The sequence below is a fragment of the Babylonia areolata genome, chromosome 3 (genome assembly GCF_041734735.1).
Source record: "Babylonia areolata isolate BAREFJ2019XMU chromosome 3, ASM4173473v1, whole genome shotgun sequence".
Classification (NCBI taxonomy): domain Eukaryota; kingdom Metazoa; phylum Mollusca; class Gastropoda; order Neogastropoda; family Buccinidae; genus Babylonia; species Babylonia areolata.
In genome coordinates, this window is record NC_134878.1 from 31122811 (window position 1) to 31149963 (window position 27153).

General features: G+C 45.7%; 1 protein-coding gene across 1 annotated transcript in view; it reads left to right on the forward strand.

Moving 5' to 3' along the window:
- LOC143280545 (E3 ubiquitin-protein ligase Rnf220-like) overlaps positions 1-27153 on the forward strand; it is a 78662-nt gene that overhangs the window by 43001 nt on the left and 8508 nt on the right. Inside the window, exons 3-5 of the mRNA XM_076585235.1 lie at positions 6742-6781; positions 13842-13916; positions 17907-17949. Of these exons, the coding sequence (XP_076441350.1) occupies positions 6742-6781; positions 13842-13916; positions 17907-17949 (158 nt within the window). The remainder of the gene's footprint in view (positions 1-6741; positions 6782-13841; positions 13917-17906; positions 17950-27153) is intronic.

The following is a 27153-nucleotide window of genomic DNA, read 5'->3' on the forward strand; positions in this document are numbered from 1 at the left end:
AGAGGTAGAGGGAGAGAGAGAGGGAGAGAGAGAGAGATAGAGGGAGAGAGAGATAGAGAGAGGGGGAGAGAGAGAGAGAGAGAGAGAGAGGGGGGAGAGAAAGGGAGAGAGAGAGGGAGAGAGAAGGAGAGATAGAGAGAGAGAGAGGGAGAGAGAGAGGGAGAGAGAGAGAGAGGGAGAGAGAGAGAGAGAGTGGGGAGAGAGAGGGGAGAGGAGAGATAGAGAGGGAGAGAGGAAGAGAAAGGGAGAGAGAAGGAGAGATAGAGAGAGAGAGGGGGAGAGAAAGGGAGAGAGAAGGAGAGATAGAGATAGAGAGGGGGAGAGAGATAGAGAGGGGGAGAGAGATAGAGAGAGAGGGAGAGAGAGAGGGAGGGAGAGCGACAGAGAGAGAGAGAGGGGGGAGAGGGAGAGCGTGTGTGTGTGTGTGTTTGTATGTGTGTATGTGTGTGTGTGTGTGTGTGTGTGTGTGTGTGCCAGAGAGACAGGGGAGAGAGATTCTAGATTCCAGATGACTTAATGTTCATAAATCAACAGACTCCTAACATTGTCAACAATAACAGAGAGTATAGATTATCATTTTGCTTGGACTCTAAATGATACAACCCTATATTTTACTTGAGAGAGAGAGAGATAGATAGATAGATAGAGAGAGAGAGAGAGAGAGAGAGAGAGAGAGAGTCCACCCAAAAGACAGGGGAAAAATAAAAAAAACTAACCAAAAGCACACAGGGTAATTGCAGCAAAATAGTTGGCAGTAAACTGAATAATTTTGTTTCTGGACTTGCTTCCAAGGAAATAACAGCGAGGAAAAAGAAACGGATTGAGAGCTGAACACACGGACACCTGGTTGCGAACCCGACTGCCTTCAACAAACTGTGACTTGTAAGCAGTGGACTAGTTTGGTTGCCAGCGTTTGTGTAAAACAAAAGACTCTGGACTTTAGTAGATGACTGTGAACAGTCACAGCAGTCTCTACACACATGCTGCTTCCTGTACGTGAACTGCCTATCACAGCTTGTCTGATCTTGTTGTTTTTAAATATCTTTATTTCCTTTTTTCCTATCGTCTTTTTCTTTATGTTGGCATCTTCATCTCCTCATGAACAGTGCTTCCTGCTCTTCTCGTCGTGTTTATTTATTTATTTAATTATTTATTTATTCATTTGTTATACAGTCAGGAAAACGTGACAACATCAAGTTCAACCCACCAAATATCAGTATCCATACTGATAAATGCTGACAGCAAAGTTGAGGGCAGAGAGCGATCTTGAAATTTTTATTAGCCCATCCTGGAGACCAGTTCTCCGAGCAGAGGGGTTCGGGGTTAGTGGTAATAATGACCATCTGTTGACCGGATTTATGAGTGGAACAACCCACTGTTGACTCTCCAAGACCCGGTGCCAGAAAAGGTGCTAAAACTGGGGATCGTCTGCAAACAGCGTGACAGATATCCCTCGCGACGCGGCTGCCACTTCGCCTAATTCAGCCGCAAATACAGTGACAGATATCTTTCATTACTTCGCGAGCCCCGCGCGGGGAGATTGCTTTCTCGTTTAGCACGGGGGCTGCGCTAAAATGAAGAGAAGTGGGCAGTCGGCAGAGCGATGGTGATTGAATTTAGCACACATTGTTATCGGAATCCCGGCCATCTGCTGAGCGGCCTGCGCCCGGCAGTCGACTGCTGGCACAACAGCTTGCCTGACGATGGTCCCCGGCCAGGGAGCTGTCCTTTTGTTCGGCCAGGCGTAGAGAGGATCCCTGATGATGAGCCTAGCGCCGTTATCAGTCCCTCCCTCACTACGATTAGCAAGGAGGACTCCACGGGGAGAAGGAGGTGGTGGAGGGTGGGGGGAGGACAATATTCGAGACAACCGTCCCCTTGCGCGCGACTGGGCCCCCCTACTCCAGAGTCCCGGAGATAAGATCGCTGCCCTAACGGTCCTCGTCCATTGTCAGGCAGGGTGTGAAGTCTTGGGTCTGATCACTGCCGTATTACTCGGCCCCTGGCCGCTTTATCACGCACAGCAAACAGGGTTAGCGTGATTGATAGGCGTGCATCCCGAGTGCCGGCTTCTTGCGGTGCAAGATCGGCACGGGGCTATTGTATCGATGACAAATGCTAGACCAACGCCATTCACGTTCTGATTCCCGGTGATAGCCGAGAGTCCGTTGGCAGTGGAGACTCTGGCCTCAGGGTCTTCTGCTTGCCCGGGACGAGAATTCAATCAGTTAAGTAAGATTCTGATGGTGACAAACCTATCAGTATACCACGCCAGTCACTGATAACTTGGAGCACTGTGTTTCCTGATCCTACGCCCAATGAAGAAGGTTTTATGTAGGTGTTGGCACCCCATTCCAACGGAGGAATTAGTCATGATAATCCTGTTTCACCCAGAGAGCTGTGGGCCGGATATCGTCATGTCCTGGCTTGAGTGGTCCTGCACTGCTCTGTACAGCGTCCAGTGGGCCCACTGTGGGTCAGCAACGCCAGTGGAAAAGCATTGTTAAAGTTTATTTACCAAGCAAGTCTTGAAATGAACATGGTTATCTGCCCCCTGATCATATTGCTGCGATACGTCACTGTATGCGTTGCGTTGCCTTCGTGTGTGTGTGTGTGTGTGTGTGTGTGATATTGTCGCAGTTTTACCCCAGCACACCAGAACCGGTTCATGGCTACCATCGAGTATTCTTCCATCAATAGTCAGTGCCGCCATGAATCCCCTGCCCCACCCCACCCGAAGGAAACTACAGGGACAGAACAACAGTAACCAACCCTTATGGAGTAAAAGACAATGAAACACGCTCCCAAGGAAATGCACGCCCCAGCCTAGCCTCCCTCGATCGCTCGCTTGCTTGCTTGTTTGCATGCTCAGCCTGGCAGAAGATGGCGAAGAGTTTGTGGAAGAAGATGGTTGGGAGGGGAGGGTGGTGGGGGGGCATTGTTGGCTAACACCACGGGCAGGCCAAATCAAGATGGAGCGGTGAATGATAGTGGCAGTTGTGCGGGATCGGGAGACAATTTAGGTCAGGCACAACCCGGTAATTGCTCTCCGGGTGGCGGCAGCGAACACACCATATCCACCCCCACACCCTCTCACCCACCTCACCACCTCTCCTCCCCTCGTACACTGCCCTCGACTGGTCCTCGCTACTCCCGTGTCGGCATCCATTTAGGAAATGAAAGAGTAACCAAATTTGGGTTTTTGCCCCCCCACCCGCCCCCCTCTCTCGCGCGCAAGAAAGCTGCTTCATTTGTCCCATCAACCTCAACCCGGGCTGTCAGCCTCCCCACCCATCCACCCACCCACCCACAACCCGCTCTCTCCTCCTCCTTCCTCCCCTTTTTAACCCCTTAGCAGGGCGGGTTGCCCGTGCGCGAGAGTGGATTAGCCGTAACTGGGTTAGTGCGGTGTGATCGTGAGAAATGACCACTAATTTCTGGTTACGGCTCTACTAATCTGCCTGGAGGAGATGATCTCAGCGGCAGAGGGAGAGAGCAGTTTGGGGCTGGGGCCCTTGTCTTGTTAGCGCTGTATGTATGGCTCCGGCCTGACAGCCATAATCACTTCAGCTCCGGCTCCGAGGCGTCCTGAAAGGAAGGGCGCTGGGAGCAGTGCTGTTGTAGGGGTTTTATTTCTTTTTTTTCTTTTTTAAAAAAGGGAGGTGATGTGTGTGAGTGTGTGTGTGTGTGTGTGTGTGTGTGTGTGTGTGTGTGTGTGTGTGTGTGTGAAAGAGAGAGAGAGAGAGAGAGAGAGAGAGAGAGCTGGAGCTAGCAAGAGAAGGGGGATATTGGGAGGCAGAGACAGAGAAGGGGAGGGATATCTGTGAAACAAGAGATATGGGAAGAGCAAGAAAGGTGGGTTTGAACTTTAGTTAAACACGAGAGAGAGAGAGAGAGAGAGAGAGAGAGAGAGAGAGAGAGAGAGAGAGAGAGAGAGAGAGAGATCGGGGGCGGAGGAGGGGTGGGGGCAGAAAAAAAGGAACTTCCGTGAAACAAGAGATATGGGAAGAGCAAGGAAGGTAGGTTTGAACTGTAGCTAAACACGAGAGAGAGAGAGAGAGAGAGAGAGAGAGAGAGAGAGAGAGAGAGAGAATTTGGACATAAGTGAAGACAGATGGACACACACACACACACACAACACGCACATACACGCACACACACACACACACACACACACACACACACACACACACACACACACAGAGCGCTCAGTCGTGCAAGCAGGTTTTTTCTTGCAGCGGCTGCCTAACTAACGCGTCGCGTCGTGTGACCAAGGAAAAAGCTGTCACACGAATATTAATAATGATCAATATTAACAAAGAGCAGGTTCAGACCGGGGCTTGTGGCTTAACTCTGTTCGGTCGTCTCGAAACCAGTGAAATGTGATGTGGTGTGGCGTGGTGTATTATTTAAAGCTTGTGATATCAGTTTGTGAGAAATGTATCAATAGAAGAAAATATTCTATGTTGGTTGAATAACCAGCACGCACGCACGCACACACGCACACACACACGCGCGCGCGCGCACACACACACACACACACACATGCACGCGCGCGTACACACACACACACACACACACATGCACGCGCGCGTACACACACACACACACTCAGTGACTCATCTTTATTATCTTTGTATTCCTAAAATAGATCGATACGTTCAATGAAACTCCATTTTATAAAGCCATTAGATATCATTCATTCTATAGTATCAATCTATTTTGTCACTGTTCATTTATTTATTCATCTATTTATTATATGTTTGAGAGAGAGAGAGAGAGAGCTGCATCGTCTCACACAAAACCACACCCAGAGGGGTAACCCTGTCTCAGTCTCAAAATTACCAGTATGTAGCTGTCAGCTGTTGTGACTGAACACACGCAAGGCGACAAGCAATGCTGCATGCTCAGTCGCGGAGACAGACTGAACGATCGCCCTTCCAGCCCCTTATTTGTGCTCCGTCTTGGATCTCCCACTCGGATAGACGTCCAGGACCCCCTCCCTGGAACAACACAACCTTCACCGAACCAAGACCTAAGCTGTGAACAGACATGACCATAAGGACGTCAAGCATACTACTCCACACTACTTCCCCGGTGTCAGCCATACTACTCCACACTACTTCTTTCCGGTGTCAGCCATACTACTCAACACTACTTCCCCGGTGTCAGCCATACTACTCCACACTACTTTCCCGGTGTCAGCCATACTACTCAACACTACTTCTTCCCGTTGTCAGCTATACTACTCAACACTACTTCTTCCCGGTGTCAGCCATACTACTCACATACTACTCCACACTACTTCCCCGGTGTCAGCCATACTACTCAACACTACTTTCCCGGTGTCAGCCATACTACTCAACACTACTTCTTCCCGGTGTCAGCCATACTACTCCACACTACTTTCCCGGTGTCAGCCATACTACTCCACACTACTTTCCCGGTGTCAGCCATACTACTCAACACTACTTCTTCCCGGTGTCAGCCATACTACTCCACACTACTTCCCCGGTGTCAGCCATACTACTCCACACTACTTCCCCGGTGTCAGCCATACTACTCCACACTACTTCCCCGGTGTCAGCCATACTACTCCACACTACTTCCCCGGTGTCAGCCATACTACTCCACACTACTTCCCCGGTGTCAGCCATACTACTCAACACTATTTCCCCCATACTTCTTTTTAGAGGAAAGGGCAGTCTCCACGCACGTCCTTCCAACGACAACTACAGACCTCATGATTCTTCCGACACTGAAGACACACACTCACCACAGGCAGACAGGAATGGGAAAATTAAAACCGAAGCCACCACCGCCAGAGCTGGGTATATTGACCTGAAAGTTTTATTGCGCTTTTACGCTCGAGTTCTTTCGTATTCAGCTGAGAGGAAGTTTTGTGTTGGTTATGTGTCGATTTTGATGTATTGATTATCTGCACAGACCTGATATTAGCAAGGCTGTCAACAATGCATATTGACTAATTTTTGTATTTTGCTGTTGCTGAGCAGTTAAGAGCAGCTGGGGGTATTATGAACGACGACATGGAAAATCTCTGCAGGTCAGGGAATTGAGGCAGCGGTGTGTGATACAGCTGTGTTATATTTTCTTGTTCAGTTTTATTTACGTCTATTCATAAAAAAAAATATTCATTGATATTAAGCAAAACAAAAAACAACAACAAAGCAAAAAAAACAACAAAACCCAAAAAAAACAAAACAAAACAAAAACAAATAAAAAAACAAAAAACAACAACAAACAAAACAAAAAACAAGAAACAAACAAACAACCCCCCCCCAAAAAAAAAAACAAAACAAAAACAAAAACAAAACAAAACAACAACAACAAAAAACACCAAAAAACAACAAAAAACAAACAACCCCCCACCCCCCCACACACACACACAAAACACACACACACACACAAAACCACCACCAAAATTTGAAAACATGATTGACAACATTCTGGAAATGAGAGACAAGCATTTCAGCAAATATTTGGAAATTTCTTTTGAATCTTGTGTTGTTTTCTTTTTCAATCCTTTTTTTTTCTTTCTAAGTTTACACTACACGCTACATTATTGTAACCTTTAATCTGTCTGTTCGTCTGACTGTCTGCCTATCTGCCTGTCTGTCTGTCTATCGTCTTTCTGTCAGTCAGTCAGTCTGTCTGTCTGTCTGTCTCTATCTCTCTCGGTCTCGATCAGTGAATAATTTTGATTATTTTTATTTTTTTCAGAGAACGGAAAATCTCGGAAGCTGGGAATTCTGGAGGAAAGGTAAGTAATTCTTGGTTCAGTTACTTATTTACTAGATTGTAATGAAAGTATTACTCTTCCAATGGTACCTAAAAAGTTAACATCTTTTAATTGTAATATTCTTGTCATTGCTATGTTTTCTTTGTTTTCTTTCTTTCTTTTTTTCTTACCATAACCTAAACATTAATGTTTCTCTTGAAAAGATTAAAGTGAATATTGATATAAAATCTTTCCTCACTCCTCTCTACCTCTTTATATCTGGCCTTGCAAATTATTTGTTTGTATATTTCTCACGCATTCGCTTTATATACATGTGTGTGCCTGTCTGTACCCGACCTCTGTGCATGTCCACATTTCTGAACCGATTGAGGTCAGATCTGACACTGGCCAATTTCGGTGTCACCTCCGTTTTGAGATATATTGCGAGTGGGTTACCACCTAATTGAAATTGCGTAGTGGTTCCACACCGTCATCAACATCAGATGCTGGCCTCTCGAGTGAGACGATAGATTGAGGTCCCATGTTCAGCATGCACTTTTTATTCATTAGTTATGCCCATCGCTCCTGGTGAAACGTAGGCCATCGACGACCCCTCGCCATCACACTCTGTTCTGGGCTGTTCTGGCCATTCCAGTCCAGTTGGTCCCTTGCTGCTTCAGCTCTGCCTCGGTATCTCGCCTCCAGCTGTTGCGAGGCCGGCCTCTCTTCCTCTTTCCCTGCGGGTTCCAGGTCAGGGCTTGGCGTGTGATACTGGACACTGGCTTCCTCAGGGTGTGTCCGATCCAGCCCCACTTCCTCCGCAGTATCTGCTTGGCCACTGGTTCCTGTCCCGCTTGCTCCCACAGATCTTCGTTTCGGATCTTCTCCTGCCATCGGATCAGCATGCACTTAGCGCATGTAAAAGAACAAAAGGATAGCCACAGATTTTTGCAACAAAAGGATTATCCCCGATCCCCTGCAAAATTCTGCAGAAAAATTCATTTGGATAGCAACAGAAAATTGCAGACAGAAAAAAAGGGGAGAAAAAGCAGTCCGGATTTCACTGACAAATCTGTTGTGACGAAGAGTGATAATGCAACACAGTGCGATATACTTCTGCCCTCTTTTCTTGCCCGACCGTGCCAGAACAGCGTCAAACATCCACAACAACAATCAGCAGTACGGCCACCTCCAGGCAAACCGGGGGAGGGGCGGGGGAGGGGGGCCGGGGGGGCGGAGGAGGGGGGGCAGCAAACTAATCCTTACTCCCCCGTTCCCCCTCAACCGTTTGTCTGCCAGACTATACCCCCACCTTCCCCTCTCTTCCCTTCCCAAGGCTAGTAGGATCTCCCCCCCCACCCCCCACCCCCCACACCACCCCCTTCCGCCTGGGTTGGCAAGAATTAACCCCTCTGTCAAACGAACAATACGTTGGAGCGTCTTCGGTGCCAGACCTGTCACAGTGGTCTGTCAAGGGGCGGGAGAGGGAGGGGGGAGAGGATGTTGTGGGTGGACTGTATCCTGGGGAGTGTCTTGTCTGTCTAGGTCTGGTCTGGTCCTTTCGCTTCTTCCTCGTGTCACTGCTGTACGTATTGTGTTGTTCAGGCTTAACCCGATCTAGTAACTACCTACACCGTCTGAATTGTGTCTGAAGGGTAAAAGGTAGTGGTGGAGTTTTGGGGGCGGGGGAGTGTGAGGGGTAGAAAGAAAAGCGACACGTTCCATTCCCGAAACACACTCATACGTGTGTTAGATATGAGCTTACGCGTTTGCATAGTAGACATTCGTACATTGCGATCGCATTTATGTACGTGTTTGTTTCATTCCATCTTCTCCATACAAGTTCTTGTCTTACTCTTTGTTTAAAAAAAAAAAGAAGAAGAGAAGAAATCATTTTCACACGCATACACACTAAACAAGAAACATAACAGCAAACCGTTAGCGTGAAGACCTAATTTGCTATATATATATATATATATATATATTTGTGTGTGTGTGTGTGTGTGTGTGTGTGTGATATTACCTCGAGACCGACACCCAGTGATACAACCCCCTTTGTGATACAATCCACCACACACACACACACACACACACACACACACACACACACACACACACACACGCACGCACGCATCCATGTTTGCTCACGCACATGTGTGTGGACATAGACTTTTGTGTCGGAGCTCCTAACCCACAGCAACCTCATTACCCACAACAACATATTCATACCCCATACAGCGTGGCCAAATCAAAACGTAATCCACGCTGACATCCGCAGCCGAATGTCTGAAAATGCAAATCGCAACCGTTTGAGCCTGACAAGGACTAATTCCCCCCCTCCTCCCCCACCCCACACCCCTTCCACACATACCCCCCTACCAGCCTGTTACCCTCATGCTCACACCCTCTGCCACCCCTCCCCTCCCCTCTTGGACAGGCAAAGATCTGTCCCCCTACCCTTCCACCTCGCCTGGCAAGAACCCTATCCCCGTCCCACCCCACCCGCCCCCTGTCAACCGACACAATATGCTGGGGGTATCGTCAGTGCCAGACTGTCACAGGGATATGTCTGTCAAAGGAGGGGAGACTGGTGGATTGTATCACAAAAGGGGTTGTATCACTGGGTGTCGGTCTCGAGGTTTACCTGTATGACTCAGGGTGAACCCGTTTATGTGGTGCGCGCCTCCCCGTGTTCCAAAGCGTGGAGTCTAGTCTCTCGCCCTGCGGTCGTTTGTTTCCATGACAGTGCGATGAAAGTGCATATACAGGAATAAAACGTTGCGCATAGCGCTGTGCCTTTGCTAAAGCATTGAAACATCTTCTATCTCTGTCTCCCCGTCTCTCCCCCCACCCCTTTCTCTGTATCTCTATCTTTCAACATCTGTCTGTATATCTCCACACACACACACGCACTTTCCCTCCTCTTTCTGAAGAAAGCTATCGCTGACACAAAGATGTTCGTGACTCGGCCTCGCCCATGTATACACATACACACGTATACTCCAGTGCGTGATCACACATTCGCACATGCAAGAGCGTATACACACACACACACACGCGCGCGCGCGCGCGCGCGCGGGGGGGGGGGGAGGATCTTTGCTGCGCGCATTCGATCTTCTTATGGTGTGTACACAAACGTAGGGTTAAGGCAATAACGCACCCATGAGACTGCAGAAATCCCCAGCCTTAACTCACCAGGCCGAGGCGAGATCGGAACTACAGACCAAACCGAACCTAGAGATTGAAATCCAATGCCATAACCATTCGGCTATCGCGGTTGTCACAGATCACTAACAACCTTCACACGCCTTCAGGCAACAGGCCGTGAGACGGTTCGCGTCAAGGCTTTAGCCTGACAGGAACTAACCGACCTCCCCGTTCCTGCCTTCCTCCATACCATTGCTTCTAGCCCCGCCCCGCCCATGAGAATGGCATGATCTATCCCCCTCCCCCTCCCCATTCGTCAGTGCTTAAGTGGAAAACTGATCGCAGTACACGTACCGCTTCATTTTTTTTCTGTCTGTTTACCTCTTGAATTTACTGTCATGGCAAGGCTGACAGGAGATGGAGGAGACGGAAGAGAGAGAGAGACAGAGACAGAAGCAGCCAGCCAGTCAGGTAGTCAGAACCAGAGGGGTAGGCGTGCCATGATAGGTCCGGCCAGGGTACGGACGCTGATTACAGCCCCCGCAGAAATACCCGGGAAGGTTTATTGGCCACCCGGTGGTTGTCCCGGGTGCTGATGGGGTAATTAATGGCCGCCTGACAGTGGCCTAAGCCGGAGCTTGTACGGCGATTTGTTCCGACAAGCCCCGCACTTTGAGACACCGGCCACCAGGCAGCTGCAAAAGGGATGTGTTCCGTCATCAGGCGGCTAGGGTTGCGGGCTGGGAGAAGAGGGAAGCTCGACAGCACTGGTGATGGGATTTGGAGCGAGGATTGGGGATTGGGGGTAACGGACACGTCCCCCCCCCCCAACCCCCTTCTGATTTTGACCTGCCATGGAGTTTAAAGCATTACTAGTACGTTTCACCCCGTGGACTCGGGGGTGGGGGGTGGGGGGGAGGGGGAGGAAAGAAAGAAAGAAAGAAAGACAGAGGAAGTAAATCGTGCAGTTTACAGCCTAGATGATTACGAAGGCCGTGTCAGATTGAAACATATTCAAAAGAACCGTGTAGCCATACGAACAGATAGTTTCATTAGCAGTTCATAGTCTTCTTTAATTCATTGTATCCCCCATTCATTAATTAGTTTGGGCTCGATGTGTGTTTTTTTGTTTCCAGTTTACTATCTTGTGGGGTCTGTTTGGTTGTAATAAACCTCTATATATTACAATGGGAAACGGCTAATTTTGCTGATAAATTGTCAATGGGCTGCATGTCCAATCGTGCACATCGTCCCCATGCATAATCCAGGCTCGCTGCTTGTGAAAGAAGTTAATGTGTTCCCAGCTTTTTCGTGGGGTGACGTAGAGGAATATGTCAAATTCGAAATTTCAGTGCTATGGGAATGAAAGAAAGGAACACACCTGATCTTCTCGAAGGTTGGGTGGGGGCGGTGTCGGGGGGGGGGGGGGGGGGGGGATATTGAAAGCCCCAAACATAATGTAAAACTGGCGAATTTTAGGCTATTGGAGGAGGAGTCAGGACTTCCGAAACTCGCTTCGTGTTCATGAGGTATGACTTGTATTTGACGATGCACTTGGTGTTACGGAGATGCAGGTCCTGTCTTGACAAGGATGAAGAGACAGTGACTGAAGATAAAAGAGCAAACAACACAGAAACACATGCCCACTCCGAGAGGAAGGAATGTGAAGGTGGTATAAATCTAGGGTATTATCAAAACCTGTGGGGGGGGGGACAGTCTGGTGGGGGCAGTTCGAATACGTTTCCCTTGACCCGGGTCGTGTTATGTAGAGAACTGCTTTGTTGGACTTTTGGCGGAGACAGGAGGTGAGAGCGAGCGTAATTGACACTGAAACCGCACACGGTCTCCTCCACAGAGTGTAGTTTTACTCTGGTCGCGAAAATTGCAATACAGAGGTCTCTACGTCTTGGAGGAAAAGACAACTGAGGGGGAGCTAGAATTTATTGTTGACGTTCACGGTGTTATGGTTTTTCGTCCTTAAAGCTAACATGTGATGATTATGATTCAGTTATGCTTCTGAAACGATAGATCATACTGAAACGGTCTTGACTGCCTTTTCGTCAGAACAATTCAGCAGATTCTCTCTGTTGGAGTCACACACTTTCAGCGACTGAGAATAGGGTAAACTATCGTCGTTGTAGTTGTTGCTGTTTTCGATCTTTTGATCAGGACTGTGGTATGTGTTTCCATTATTCATTCTTATTTTCATCCTGTGATTGGGGAAAGGACAAGAAGGAATATATACTCTTTCATGGATCCTGTATCTTTTTGTGGATGCACGACCAGTCATTCTCTTGACACAAATTGAATATTCTAGCTTCGATTGTATTTTTCTTTTCGAGAAATATGAATTATTATTTATTGCCAGAAAATATAACCAGAGTAAGTTCGTCTCATTTGAAGATTATGACACGTGTTTGTAAAGAAGTACTGAATGGTGTCGAAGAGACAAACCCGCAGAGAATGATGTGAGCAAACATTACTCCCTGTTGTCTTGTTTCCAGACCCCGTCCACCCCGCACTCATACCCCCCCCCTCTCTACCCCCAACTTCGACTCAAGATTGCTTTCAAGAACGACTTCAACTCCATCCACGTCCCCTCCTAACTCCCCCCCCCCCCCCACACACACACACCACCTTCAACCTCCCACGCCTCCTCACCTCCGCCCTCCTCCCCACCCCCTGTCCACTACTTGTCGGAACAGAGATGATTACACGCCTGGGCCAGGTTTCAGGATAGAGACAAGACGGTAGCTGGCACAACTACAACAAAAGCTGTTGTTCCCGTCTCAAGCGGAGCGCCATCTTCTCTGGTTGCAAGGGCGTGTTTTTGTCTGCCCAGCCACCCCTCCAGCGTCAAGCAGGGAGAGAAATGTTTTCAGTCAGAGGGAGAAATTAGATTGTCTGAGAAATGAAGTCGTCTGATGTCAGCTTCGGGAGATTTCTTTCCTCACCACTGGAAAACTGGAAAAAAAAAGAAAAAAAAAAGAAAGAAAGTATTCTCCTTCCCCTCTCCATTCACCCTTCGACTTCACATCGTCAGTTTCCTTGCTCAAGAAGCTTTTTTTTAATGTTATTGTTTTTAGAATATAGATTAGATTCCTTTTGGCCCTTTTGTTCTTTATTCTTTTTCCTTTCGCACCCCAGGCCACATGATGCCTTGGACTATGTCTTCAATAAAGTGTGTAAAAATCGACGTGTGCCTGTATTGTTTGAATGTATTTGTCTCTCTTTCCACCCACCCATCCATCCATCCATCCATCCATGTGTTTGTCTGAGCGCCTGCTGGTAAGTCTTTCTGTTTCCAGAAAGTCTTTGCCATCACCCCTCTCCCCCGCCCCCTACCTTTCTTGAAAATAAAAAGCAAAACCCGGATCTCATTCAATGATATATTTGCTAGGTTGATGTTCTCTGACAAGTATAATTAGACAAAAAAGACTGATGTCCTATGTTTTTGGTCATGACATTGCCTGTAGAGCATGAGGTGACACATAAATGATTTAACAGATATATAAAGTGAACAAATAGATAAAAGTAAATATACCAAATACATTTCAGAATAATAGAAAAAGACTGGTATTGTGCGTTTGAGACCACAACACTGCTCTCGCTAGTGTCAGAAAGGACATCACATCACCGATAGATGAATAAATAAGTAAACCAAATATATTTTAGTAAACCAAAAGTGTCCCAGAACGCAATACCGTTATCGGAAAGGACACGGCTTCGCATTGTAGAAGATGAAGTGGTAACTTAACAAGCAAATCAATAAATAATTGACAAGAAAGAGAAACAGTTTAGCTTTCGATATGACGTTTTGTTTGTTGTATGATGTGTGTGAAAGATGCATGTGTGGGGATGTTTCAATCACCCCAGGGGCACATACGGTAATCTCACTGCCCTGCCTCGCATCGTCTCTCAGTGATTAAACATTTTTTTTTTTTGAATGTTGCAGACCTTACCATCACCTTCGGGAAGAAAGGGGAAGGACTCCCCATCACCGGAAGCCGCCGCCAGAGCTCGTTTTGAAGTGAGTCACGTTTTGTAACAATTTGGGTTCTATCACTGACATTCGTGTTGTTATCTTACTGTGCGCGTGATTTTAGTCAAATGAATACATCGCATTATTTTCTTTGTAGTAGAACAGATTACACACACACACACACACACACACACACACACACACACACACACACACACACACATCTCTCTCTAGATATATATGTGAATATATCGGGTGTCCAAAAAAAAAGTGAACCGCTTTTTGACAAGTATTTTCTCAGTGATAGAGAAACCGAATTCATTGAACATTTTCACACAGTAACCTTAGGGTATCATCAACAAGTCTGCAAAATATCTAAAAGTTCGGACGCAAATTATGCGAGTATTGTCAAATTCAAAACAGCATGTGGATATATGAATAGATATTCAGTGATGGAAACATATATTTGAAGCGAGTGATAAATGTCAGTTCTGTAGAGGTATCAAGCGCAAAGTTTTTTGTGGAAGAAAAAATACCGTTTAGAACTTTCAGAGACATACATGTATGTACTGATAACGTTCCGTTATTATTGTAGACATCGTCCAGTCGGTTTGGGGAAAAACATTGGAAAGGCGACAACAGAGAAACATAAGTTGCCAGTAGGATGCTACCCTGAAGGTGCTGAGGGTGGATTTAATCTTGTTCAAGAATATCCATGAAATTCTCTTATGTTGAATGCATCCGAATGACTGGCACCCAGACCACAACTCAAGGTCCAGTGGAAGGAGAGAAAATACTGACGAGTGTGGGATTCGAACCAGTGCGCTCAGATTCTCTCGCTTCCCTGGCGGGCGTGTTACCTCTAGGTCAAAACTCCACATGGAGTGAGAGAGAGAGAGAGAGAGAGAGAGAGAGAGAGAGAGTGTGTATATGTGTGCTTGCGTGCGTGTATGTTTCTTTTGTTGTTGTTAATGTTTCTTTCCATCGGTGCGCTGATGATGTAGCTTTAGACATTCCCGTAAGAGTCACTTTGAAACCAGGTGCACCATATACATATAAGTTTCCCGGACAAAATAACGACACTACGTTCCCTTGTCAGGAGTAACTTGTTAACAAAAGCTAAACGTTTTTATCTGCGACTTTCATGCTTTGCCTGTCTTTTAAAGCCAGCACTCTTTGTAGACTGATTTTTTACAAGGGAAAATTCTAAGATGAGTGTAGGGTGGCTTTAGTACGAAAAGGCAAAGAGTGCAGATAATATTGCCTGCTACAGTGGCTGTCGTTTGCGAGATTTAAATGAGAGAGAGGGAGAGAGAGAGAGTGTGTGTGTGTGTTTGTGTGTGTGTTTGTGTGTGTATATCTCTGTGTGTGAGACGCAGAGAGAGAGATAGTGTATGTGTGTGAGTGTGTGTGTGTGTGTGTGTGTGTGTGTGTGTGTGTGTGTGTGTGTGTAGGAACACTCCTATCCGATCACTACCATTCTCATCTTTGGCCACAAGTATACAAGCGAAGAGGAAGGGACAAACAAACCACCTCACCACCTGAATGAACAGGTTGGTGGAGGGACAGAGATAGACAGACAGATAGATATCAATCTGCAGATAAATATGATAATAAAGAAAGTTACCTTCCCCGCTCAGACCCCCCCACACGCCTGTGTGTGCCTTACCATTGAACGATATGCTGACATGAACCAATTTTAATAAACCAGTCACAACAGAAACGTTTTATATTCGGAGGGAATGGGAAAGAATGAAAAACGGAGGTCCCTTAAACTTAAAGGGTGTCAGCAAAATATTTTGTGAATTCCCACACCTTTTCCCTTGCAGCCCCCCCCCCCCCCCCCCCACACACACACACCCTCCCATCCCCGCTCACCACCCTTTGCAAGTCACCCATTCTTTTCTTTCCCACATCCCTGTCATAGAAGGTGCTGACACGATCTTCATACCGGTAATAATCTGAGCCAGTATCGGTGGATATTAGTTACAGCGGATCGGGCTTTCGCGCAAACGAGACACCCGTAGTGTTCCACCTTCAACAATGGTGACAGCCCCAGGCCAGCACAGTGTGTGTGTGTGTGTGTGTGTGTGTGTGTGTGTGTGTGTGTGTGAGAAGAGAGAGAGAGAGAGTAGGGGTAGAGGGAGAGAGAGAGAGAGATTAACATTGTTGCAACACATTGAATATTTCTTCCATTTCAGTTTTTTTTTCCTGAAATATCATGGGAAAGGGAAAATGATAAAAACTATGCAAAGTGCAAGAGTACCAACGCAAACAGAAAGACTCTTGCTATGCAGATAAAGTACGACGATTTACGTCGATACCTTCATAATTCAAGTACTTGCGCTGATGTGATCAAATGTATCTGTAAAAAAACAACAACAATTTGCTCTTTTTTGTTTCCTTTTTCCTTTTTTTTATTGCTGATACCATGTGCATGGTTTATAAGTACAATCCACCAATTACAGTGGATTGTGCTCATATTGCGGCAGAACAATTTTTAGACTTAAAATTGAGACAGAATACTAACGACCTGCGAATGTATCATTCATGCATCGTTTGAAAGTATTTGATGAAAAACATCTGTTTCCAAAATCATGCAGGATATTTTTTGCTTTTCCAAGCCATTGAAATAAATCTTTGGGTTTGTGGACAATGTGTGGGTTTTGTTGTAAATTTTTTTAAATCATTTTGTTTTAGAATAAAATGCACACCCTTTACATATACTTTAAGACTTATTTTCTGACAAAAAAACCAAAAAAAACAACTGACAACTGAAGGGGAAAGAAGTTTGTCATTTTATAGTCTTTTGGTATTTTAGCAAGACGAAATGAGCCTTGAGGTTTTACAAATCACTGGATATTGCTGTGTTGGAAGGGTGAGGTGTGAGAATCGTTTTGGCAATGAGGTCCAAGGGGGGTGGTGGGGAGGAACGGGAAGTAAAGGCAGGGCTTGGGACGGGGGTGCGAGAGAGAGAGAGAGAGAGAGAGAGAGAGAGAGAGAGAGAAGCAGTTTAGTTGATCCAATAGGGGGAAAAGGGCATAGATGTATGCACATTAGAAGCCTTCGGCATTCGCGCATCAGGGTAATTACTGCGCCACAGAACATCGTTAAACTTGCATATTCATGAGGCAATGAACAGTCAGAGGCGTTCGTCATCCGCCACAGTCGCCGAGGGGGCGACGAGCTCTCCGACAGAACGGGAGAAGTTAGTGCTGTCCTCGTGGGTGACAAGACTCTTCCTCTTCCTCCCCTCCACTGCCCACTTCAGCTCTGCCGAGACAGGCCCAGCACGATGGGTTTATAGGGAGGGATGGGGTTTATTCCACTTGATGGGGCAATGGACCCCAGTGTTCCGGAAAGACAACTCGGGAGGACGTAAAAGGCTCTTCCACCCTGCGTTCACACGCCGGCAAGGTGCCACCACCCCTCCCAAGTCCTTGTTTTGTTTTGTCTCTTCTTCTTCTTCCTCTTCTTCTTCAGGTTTGCGGTCGTCCCTACCCTCTCCCGTCCTCCCCCACAGGGGGTCTCCTGTCTCCCCCACCCCCTCCTTATCCCCTGGCCGCATCCTTGAGCGCCCTGGTGCCAGGTTACTGGAAGCCTGTTTACGAGCGCACACCTGACTTAAAGGGAGGTGTTTCGCCAAGGTGCGGAGGCCACCCGGGTAGCTTGCCACTACCTCCTCCTTTACCCCGTGTCGCCTTATTGGCAAGTGGACAAATTGCACGCAACTGAAGACCGTCGTAAATGGGTTCGGCGGGGAGGCGTGAGTGACACCGGATCGGGGATGAGTGTACAGGATTGGGTACAGGGAAGGGTGTGTGTGTGTGTGTGTGTGTGGTGGGGGGGGATGAGGGGGGGCTTGAATGGAAACTATTGTTCAGGTTTCTTCTCTTTTATTTTCTCTCTCTCTTTCTCTCTGTCTCTTTCTCTTCCTTACTTCATTCCTTGACACCCTTTCTTTTTCTCTCCAGTCAACATTACGTTACTGATTTCTTTCTTCTTCTTCTTTTTTCACACTGTCTTGTTTTTTTGCAGAGTTACATGCAGATTCGGGCCAAGAGACAGAGTCGCTTACACGGTAAATATATGTATGATGTTCGTTCTTTTGAACCGTTTTGGAGTTTTGTATGTTTTGGACGTTGCTGTTTTGTTTTCTTTGGATTCATTGTCATAAGAACGTCTCACTATCGTCATCACCATCACTATCACCATTACCATCACCACCCCTGATTCATTCTTAGTCGTCATTGTTCTTGTCATCGACATCACGATCATCATCATCATCATCATCATCATCAGTATTAATTTCGATTGTATTGTTGATGCCTTTTTAAGGTAAGATTGAAGGATTGACATCTTCGATCCCTAGAGCTGTGACACAAGGATGGGGAAGGGGTGGGATATGGGAAAACTGACTCTGAAAAGAATATTTGTTTCTGTTGCACATTGCCCTGTCCCATCCTTCAGGTTGAATCGGTGGTCAGTCCCGTCGGTCATATCATTGAAGGCGGCTGTCGGCATAAAACCAGAATAACAGGATACACGTGCATCCACCTACGTACCTGCTTCGTTAAATTGAAGTAAACTACCTTGCCAGCATAACAAGCTAATCAGAAGTAGCTCAGAGAAAAAAAGAAAAAAGAAGAAAACATGCTTAAGAACCAACTGCTCGACCTAGCCAACTGAAGGTCACAAGGACAATCTTTTCCCTACGGAGATGTGTCGTGGGATGCCTGTTCAGTCCGTCTTTTATTTACGACCAACATAACTCTTTCGTTTGTGACCAGGAGTTGCCATGTGGATGAAGTGTATCGTTGACGGTTGTTGTGTCATAAGTGTCCCTGCTGCCTGTACCCCTGTTGTGTCTGTTCACTTCTTCAGTCGCCCGTCGGCTACAGAGGTTGTGGAATCAATGTGGGGAAGGCGTGATGTACGCGCAGGACCTACTTTATTGGCATTTCACGGGCGCGCACGTGTCTGCTATGACTTTAAAAGGTGCAGTCATCTGGGTTCACTTTGGTGGTCAGAGGTATGGGATGGAGCAGAAGCGAAGAAGTGAGCGAAACTTACGGATGATATACAAACACAAATGATTTGATATATAGATGCAAATCTCTCTCTCGCTCTTTCTTCTATACGTCAATAAGGTACATGCAGGTCTATAACAGAAAAAAAAAGAAGAGAGAGGGAGGGGGGAGGGGGGTGCAAAAAAGGTTGAAGCACACTGGATCAGACTCCTTTTTTTTCAGAAACGAAGCATTAGCTTTCTAAGTCAAAGTTGCGCCAGCTGCGCAAGAATCATCCCGAATTAAAACATTCTCCGAAATCTCCGTGGAACGAGCGGTTTATTATTCTCACGACAGTTCAGGGTCAACAAAGTGAATGCAGCCCATAGTATTTGAACAACGAACGTACACGTTTTCAAATGAGAAAAAAAAAAGAAACTGGAGGATGAAAAAAATGTGGTTGATTTGTACAGTTTTCCGGGAAACGTCATTGAAAAACCGATGCCTAGTTGATGGAAGGTTTGGAGATGTAGACGAAGCAGTTCAAAACCCATTTTCTTGGAACCATCGTCATTGGATCCACCTCGCATAATTTCCTCGCAACGAAACAATACAATACAGTATGATGAAATATCATACATTTGTGATTACGCAGTGTCGAAACAGTGATGGAGTAGGGGGTGAGGAGGAGGGAAACTGTAAAAACAGGCACATAAAAACAGTGTATAAAACACAGCGCAAACGAAAGAATGACCAACAATATAAGTTTAAGAGATCTTTATCTTAGAACTTTTTACCTACAGCAAGTAGGAATAACGAATATCATTACTGATTACTTTAACGAGTATTTAAGTTAAAATGGCTTCTTTTACTATACCAACCTTTGCCCCCTTGTGACTTTGAACAGAAGGCACATTGTAACCATATGCATAGTTCACACCTTAGGCCTTTGACCATCTGTCTGTCAAAGGATTGTTTTTCCCTTTTCAGTCTCTGGATTAGTCCATTGCCTTTGGATAGTCGCGTATATTTTACCTACTGGATGAGCCTGCACTTGCAACCTAAGGTGATCGACCTCATTCAAGGAGGTTGTTCTTTATTAACGTGACGTGAAATAATTATCACACTCAATCGCTGTATCGATCTCAGCTGCTGAACTTTGCACACACCTTTGCTCTTATTTCAGCGTGCGTACCCGAGAAAGGAAGTTTGTGTTCGACCTCTGAAGACGATCGCTTACACACACACACACACACACACACACACACACACACACACCTACTCTCTCTCTCTCTCTCTCTCCTTCTTCTCTCGTTTAATTTCAGAATTGATTTTACATAGCCTGAACTTTAATAACACACAAAGTTAATAATAATAATAATAATGATAAAACGGGCACACAAGCAATTATCAAATTAATGAATACGAGTCGCTCGAAGGTTTTAACTGATGAAGGGGGAAAAAAAAAAAAAAGCAGCTCTCAACTGGGTGACGGAAACTTTTCAGACGACGACGTATCCAGTGTGCTTGTTTGCTTTCATGCTAGCTGCTGCTGTCACGACGGCTAGACAGGCAGCGGAAAACACTTCATTGCCCGAGCTTTGACAAGGGCCAGCATCTTCCTGTCCGAGTCCCGTCCGACACCCCCACCCTCCCACCCCAACAACCTGTCTCATCCCGGCTTGTTTTACGATGCCACAACAATCAATATTGTGATAGGAGCTGCCATATAAAACCCGTCGGCCCCTCATGACGAAGGAATTAAGTCCTTCCCTAAATCTGTCGTTCGGGCGGCGGCGGAAAATATTGACAGGCTGTTTTGAAAGGAACATAAATCTTCCACCCCCACCCCCCCACCCCCTTTCTGCTCTGCTCTGTGCTGTGCTGTGCTGTGTTGGGTTGGCGTCGGATGACATCACGATTGGTGGCCAGGCCACGAAGAAAGTTTGTCTTGTCATTGTGTGTGTGCACAGTGTGTGTGTGTGTGTGTTCGAGAATGACGCCCTGGAAACAGCACAACACGAAATAAACGAAAATCACGTGCTGAATTCATCTGAAGACGCTATCTCACTTGAACACACACACACACACACACATTTAAGCAGTACTGATTGCACGTTGAAAGAAAGCAAAATCACATACTGAATTGTTCTTATGAAACCCTCTGTCTGTCTGTCTCTGTCTCATCAGTAGTAATGCTCACAACACACCTGGAAATAAACGAGAACCTTGTGCTGACTTCATCTCAAGAAGCTCTCTCCATACAAACACAAACACACACACACACACACACATACACACAAGCAGCAATGCTGACTGCACACGTTGAAATTAACGAAAATCACGTGCAGAATCGATCGCATGACATCTCTCTCTCTCTCTCTCTCATCAGTAGCAATGCGCACACCACACGTCCTGAATTCATCTTATGAAGCTCCTTCCGTCCCCATTAAACACACACACACACACCACAGAGCAACAGCAGCAGAAACGCTGACTGCACGCATGTCATTTGTAAATTTCCTGGTGTGATGTGAGCATTGTACTGGCGAGAGAGAGAGGGAGAGACCTTCCCCCAGCCCCCAGCGCTTTCTCGGAATATTGAGAGAAAGCGTGGGAGGGGGACGACCACACTTTCTCGCATTCTCACGCTTTATCTTAACTTGAGAGAAAGCGTGGAGGAGGCGCCCACTGAGCTGACGATATATGTATGTAGTGAGCTCAGTGACAGAAAGCGTGAGATTGCGAGAAAGCGTGGGTTAACAACATGGAGCAAAATCTACTGTTGAGCTTGATGGCTAACAACCCCTCTTTTGTCGGAAAGTTTCCGTCAACAGAAACTCACCTCCTCTTTCTCTCCCCCTTCCTCCTCCTCCTCCACCTTCTCACCCACCCCAACACGAGTGGCGGGATGCTGCAGTGATGCGTCTGCGTGTAGTGGAAAACTGATAGAGAAAGTAAAGTTACGAGCTTGTTTCTTGTCCCGTGGTCAATGTTTTCAACAGTGTGGTTAACCCCCAACCAAACGCCTTCCCCCAATCTTCTCTGTCTTTCTGTCTGTCAGTCTGCATCTCTCTCTCTCTCTCCTCTCTCACTCTCGGCAGATGTGGTGTAGCGTATACGGATTTGTCCGAACGCAGTGACGCCTCCTTGAGCTACTGAACCTGAAACCCACTCTCTCTCGCTCGCTCGCTCTTCCTCTCTTTCTCTTGCGAGAGAACCATCACTTTAATTTGTGAATTTTCAGTCATGAAGCTGTGCAGACCTGTTGTTACCTGTTACTTTGCACTGAATTCCCCCGTGAACAAAAGCACCCAGCCACTGGACATTGTTTCATGCCGTTATGAGGTGTTAGTCCTCGAGTGCAATTATAAATGACCCTTCAATCTCTGTCGAGTGTAAATGGGTACCGACTGAATATAACCAGATTAAATGGGTACCGACTGAATATAACCAGATTAAATAACGCTTTCAAAAAACCGATCTTCAACGTTAAGACCACATTGAGATCGCTTTTCATCCTCCAGCCCCGTCCTCCGAACTGCAGCTAAGACAAAAATGCATTTTATTTTTCTGCACACAATGTGCGCAAAACTGACATGCACGGGGAGAAACCAGGTTTTGAAGAGAGAGAGAGAGAGAGAGAGAGAGAGAGAGAGAGAGACTGTATGTGTATGTGCGTGTGTGTGTGTGTGTGTGTGTGTGTGTGTGCGAGAGAGAGAGAGAGAGAGAGAGAGAGACTGTGTGTGTGTGTGTGTGTGTGTGTGTGTGAGTCAGTGTTTGAAGCAAAGGCAGGATTGCAAGTGCCGCAATAAAACACTGGATAGGGTGGCTCTTTATACTTTTTCATTTTTTATGAATAAAGTTAGTGCGTATTACGATTATTCGATAAAGTTTTCGTTTTCTTTGAGAAGCCGCTGTGTTTTATTCTTCTCGTTCATTTTCACAGTTTCTGTGTTTATTCAACAGCTTTACAGCTGCTGTTTTTTCCCATTATACATTTAAAAGAAATCAACAACGACCACACACCCGTCCATTCCATATACGCCGTTCTCAATCGCTTCCAGAAAACGGTTTTCTGATGATGGGGGGTGGGGTGGATCCAAACTCCGATTTCTACATAAAACTCATTTGATGCATTTTGCGAGCTCAGAAACTATTTGAATTCGCCGAAAAGGACAGATGTAAAACGCGTTTTCATGATAGATCTTTTGGCTACGAATATGTGCATTTTACGACCCATAAATACGGAGTTATGGATTTATAGATACACATTGATAGTTGAACCCCTTTGCCAAGTACATGACTACATTTATTCTGTTCATTACATGCATGGATTCCGTTCAAAAAGATTGTTATCTAGGTAGATTACTTTTGACGTGTCATGTAGATTTCTAGTGGCTATACTGCTTTGAATGCCAAGAATGCGTAGTGCTTTCCTACCGATATTTTTTTTTTACGATTTTGCCGTACGTTTCTGATTATTGTGGAATGAAAGAAAACTGGATAAAAGAAAGTCTTTCCAAAGATTTGACTCTGGAACTGTCGTCTGGGATTTTATCGCCATGTCCTGCCCTCAAACTTCTTTCACGGACATAGGTCGTTATGAATTTGCCACAAAAACTGACTCTTTTTCCACCTTTTCCCCTCCTTACAAAGGAGGTTCTATTTTCACAAAGGACAAGTACAAGCTGCAGTAACAATGCAGGCGCAAACAGATCGATGAAAACCACTCAAGTCTTAACGGATGATCAGCTCTTCCTGAATTCACGTTTTTCTTCATGTTTTCTGTTGGAAAGTTAAACATTTTGGTGGAAACGCTTCTCAGACTCAAATATACATTCACACTCATTCTCTCTCTCTCTCTCCCCTCTACACACACACACACACACACACACACACACACACACACACACACACACACACACACACAGTCTTTTGCGTCTCAACGGTTATTCTGTTCTTCACACACACACACACACACGCACACACACGCACACACAGTCTTTTGCGTCTCAACGGTTATTCTGTTCTTCACACACACACACAAACTTGGACCGCGTCCCGTTTCTGCCGTGTCTCTGTCAGTCTGTCACTCTCTATAGGCCGTGAGATTCCTGCGTGCCCCCTCCCACACCACCCCCTACCCATCCCCACCAACGCCCCCCACTTCCTCTCGCCGTGGCATGCAGGGTATATACCGTTCTACGATCCATCGCAGCGGGGAGTTCCCGACACCTGTGCCTCTGTCGGCAAAGGGCGGACAACGTGCGCAAGAGAGGGGCTGATTTATCTCCCCTTCGTCCTCGGCGCAGGTCCCGTTCATGCATTTGTGCATGCACACGTGTGTGTGTGTGTGTGTGTGTGTGTGTGTGTGTGGTCAGGTATTGCCTGAGGGTGTTTCTTTTATTTTTCTTGTTTGTTTGTGTGCCACCACCCCCCGTCCCCCCCCCCCCATATATATTCCTCTTCTCCTCAGTGCCACGCGTCATGATTCGAGGAAACCAGACTATTACCCTACTTGTTAGGAATGTAACGAAAAGTTCTATTAAAATAGTTGCACTCTTAGTGAACTTGGTGACGAATTTTGGTTTCCTTTTGATTGCACATGTCCATCAAGTAAAAACCACACACACACACACACACACACACACACACACACACACACATCCTGAAAAAGGACAACTCATCAACATCGACGACAACAAAAACTAAACCAACAGCAAACATACTAAGTCTGTGTCCAGCTTTTAGTGCATTCTAGGTAGTCCTCGTTCTTGTGTTCGATAAGAAATAGATACATGTGACACTGCATATAAGAGGCTGCTCACTCTGGCACAAAAACATCACGGAAGGTGTCATCATATTCTCCAACCCATATCAGGTGGATTGATCACAAACGAGAAGACGTCCAGTGGAAACTGACGAACGTGAAATTCCAAAACCAGGGCCACAAATAAAAACAGGTTCCTTTTTTTCTCCCCACTTTTTTTTACTGTTCGAGTCGTTAATTCTGCGTGCTCACGTAGCCGCTTTGAGTGCTAGTTTCTTTCACCCCGCTGTAGGGGTGAGTTTAACGACATACCGGCATTTCACCCTTAAGTTGTTCGTCTGTTCCATGAAGGATGGTAAGGTCGAGGCGGGCGTCCTGTCGGCCTGTGTGGGTGTAGTCCTGGCTGCCGTGGCGGTCCGAGGGGGTCCTCGCTGTGTCCTGACCGTTGGCGTGCTGGGGATGTCTGTTTGCAGTCCGAGGATGGTCTGCGTCCTGGTTGTGCTCGGTTTCTTACCAAGTGGTGTTGCTTAAGTAGACTACTACAACAGCCCATGGCGGAAACTGGAGTCCGGAAGTGTATGATCCAAACCTGGAACACCTTGCCATAAAGGACGTTAGCGAATAGGTGGTTAAGCAAAACTGCAAGTCCAGAAGAGCTATGTTCAAAGAGATTCATTCGTGTCCTCGGCCTGCTGTTGAATTGATGTTTTATGGACACCGCTTTGAGCGCAGAGTCATGCGATAAGTATGGATAGTGCAGTCTTTGATCATCGTATTTGACTTGTGTATTAGCTAAGTATGAATAGTGTACACACGTGACAGTAGTTTCTGATGTGTTTATTAATAAAGCCAGTGATAGTGTACACAGTTGATTATGACATTTCTTGTTTTTATGTGTATTAGCTAGGTATAGATAGTGTACACGTTTGATTGTCCTTTTTGATGTATTTATTAGCAAGTAATGTTGTATTGAAATCCGTCGGCAATCAAAATTGCTGATACGGTTTATCTATGACTGCAAGGGAAAACTGACCACACACATGCACTAAAAAGCGTATGTGAAATGTAGGGGGGGAAAACAGACCTTGCTATTATCCACTTTTTTTTTCTAAGTCACTGGGTTTGCCAAGCAAATAACAGTTTATAATCCATTTGTGTTTGGGGTTTTTTTTAGATAGCCGTCAAGGTTAGAAGTATATAAGACGCTACATTGCAATATCGGAAGGTGAAATCCCTTAATCCCTTAGAAAGATTAAAAAAAAAAAAAAAAACTTCACCATCATTCCCGTTCAGAAAGAAAAGACTGTACAGAACGAATGTTGGACACCCGTTGTATATAAAAAGATATAAAATAAAAAGATAGTGCTCGTTGAATGTACCTCGGGTTACATGACCCGAACATGTTTTGTGTTGCACTTTCGGGTTTGTAGACCGTGCTTCCTGCTGAGAAAGAAAATAGAAAAAAAAAACAGAAAGAAAGAAGCCTTGGACAACGTAAGACTTGACATTGTGTGACTGGCTATTAGCGAGGCGTGCGTAAAGAGCAGAGGAAATTTGGGTCTGTTCGTGCGCGTAATCGAATGAATCAGACTGTTGAACAGGAGCTTTTTCGGCCGTATTGTGAACGTATTTCCTATATCATTCAGACATTATTCAGCTGCTCGCTTGGATGAATACACAGGGAGGTTGTTAAGCTGTCTCCAATCATAAAAAATCGTGTTGCTTAATAGATATACAAACATGCGGAACTGGAGTCGAAGTGTATGATCCAAACTGGAACTTGCATAAAGGAGTTAGCGAATAGTGTTAAGCAAATGCAAGTCAAAACTATGTTCAAAGAGATCATCTGTCTCGGCTGCGTTGAATGATGTTTATGACACAGCTTGAGGCAGATATGCGATATATGGATAGTGCAGTTTTGATATGTATTTGACTTGTGTATTAGTAAGTATGAAGTGTAACAGTGACATATTCTGATGTGTTTATTAAAAAGCCAGTGATAGTTTACACGTTGATTATAATTTTTGTTTTATGGTACACTAGGTATTAGTGTACAGTTTGATGTCATTTTTGAGTATTATTAACAAGTATGCTGTATTGAACCGTGAACAAATGCGATACGGTTATCTATGATGAAGGAAAACTGACAAACACCATAAAAAGCGATGTAAATGTAGGGGGAACAGACTTGCTATTTCACATTTTTTTTTCTAAGTCACTGGTTGCCAAGCAATATACAGTTTTAAATCCATTTGGTTGGGTTTTTTTAGATACGTCAAGTTAGAGTATAAAGACCTAATTGCATATCGGAAGGTTAATCCTTAATCTTAGAAAGATTTAAAAAAAAAAAAAAAATCACATCATTCCGTTCAAGAAAGAAAGGCTTACAGACCGAATGTTGGACACGTTGTTTAAAAAGATATAAAATACAAGTGTGTTTCGTGATGTGCCTAGTTAATGACCGAACATGTTATTGTGTTGCACTTTCGGGTTTGTAACGTGC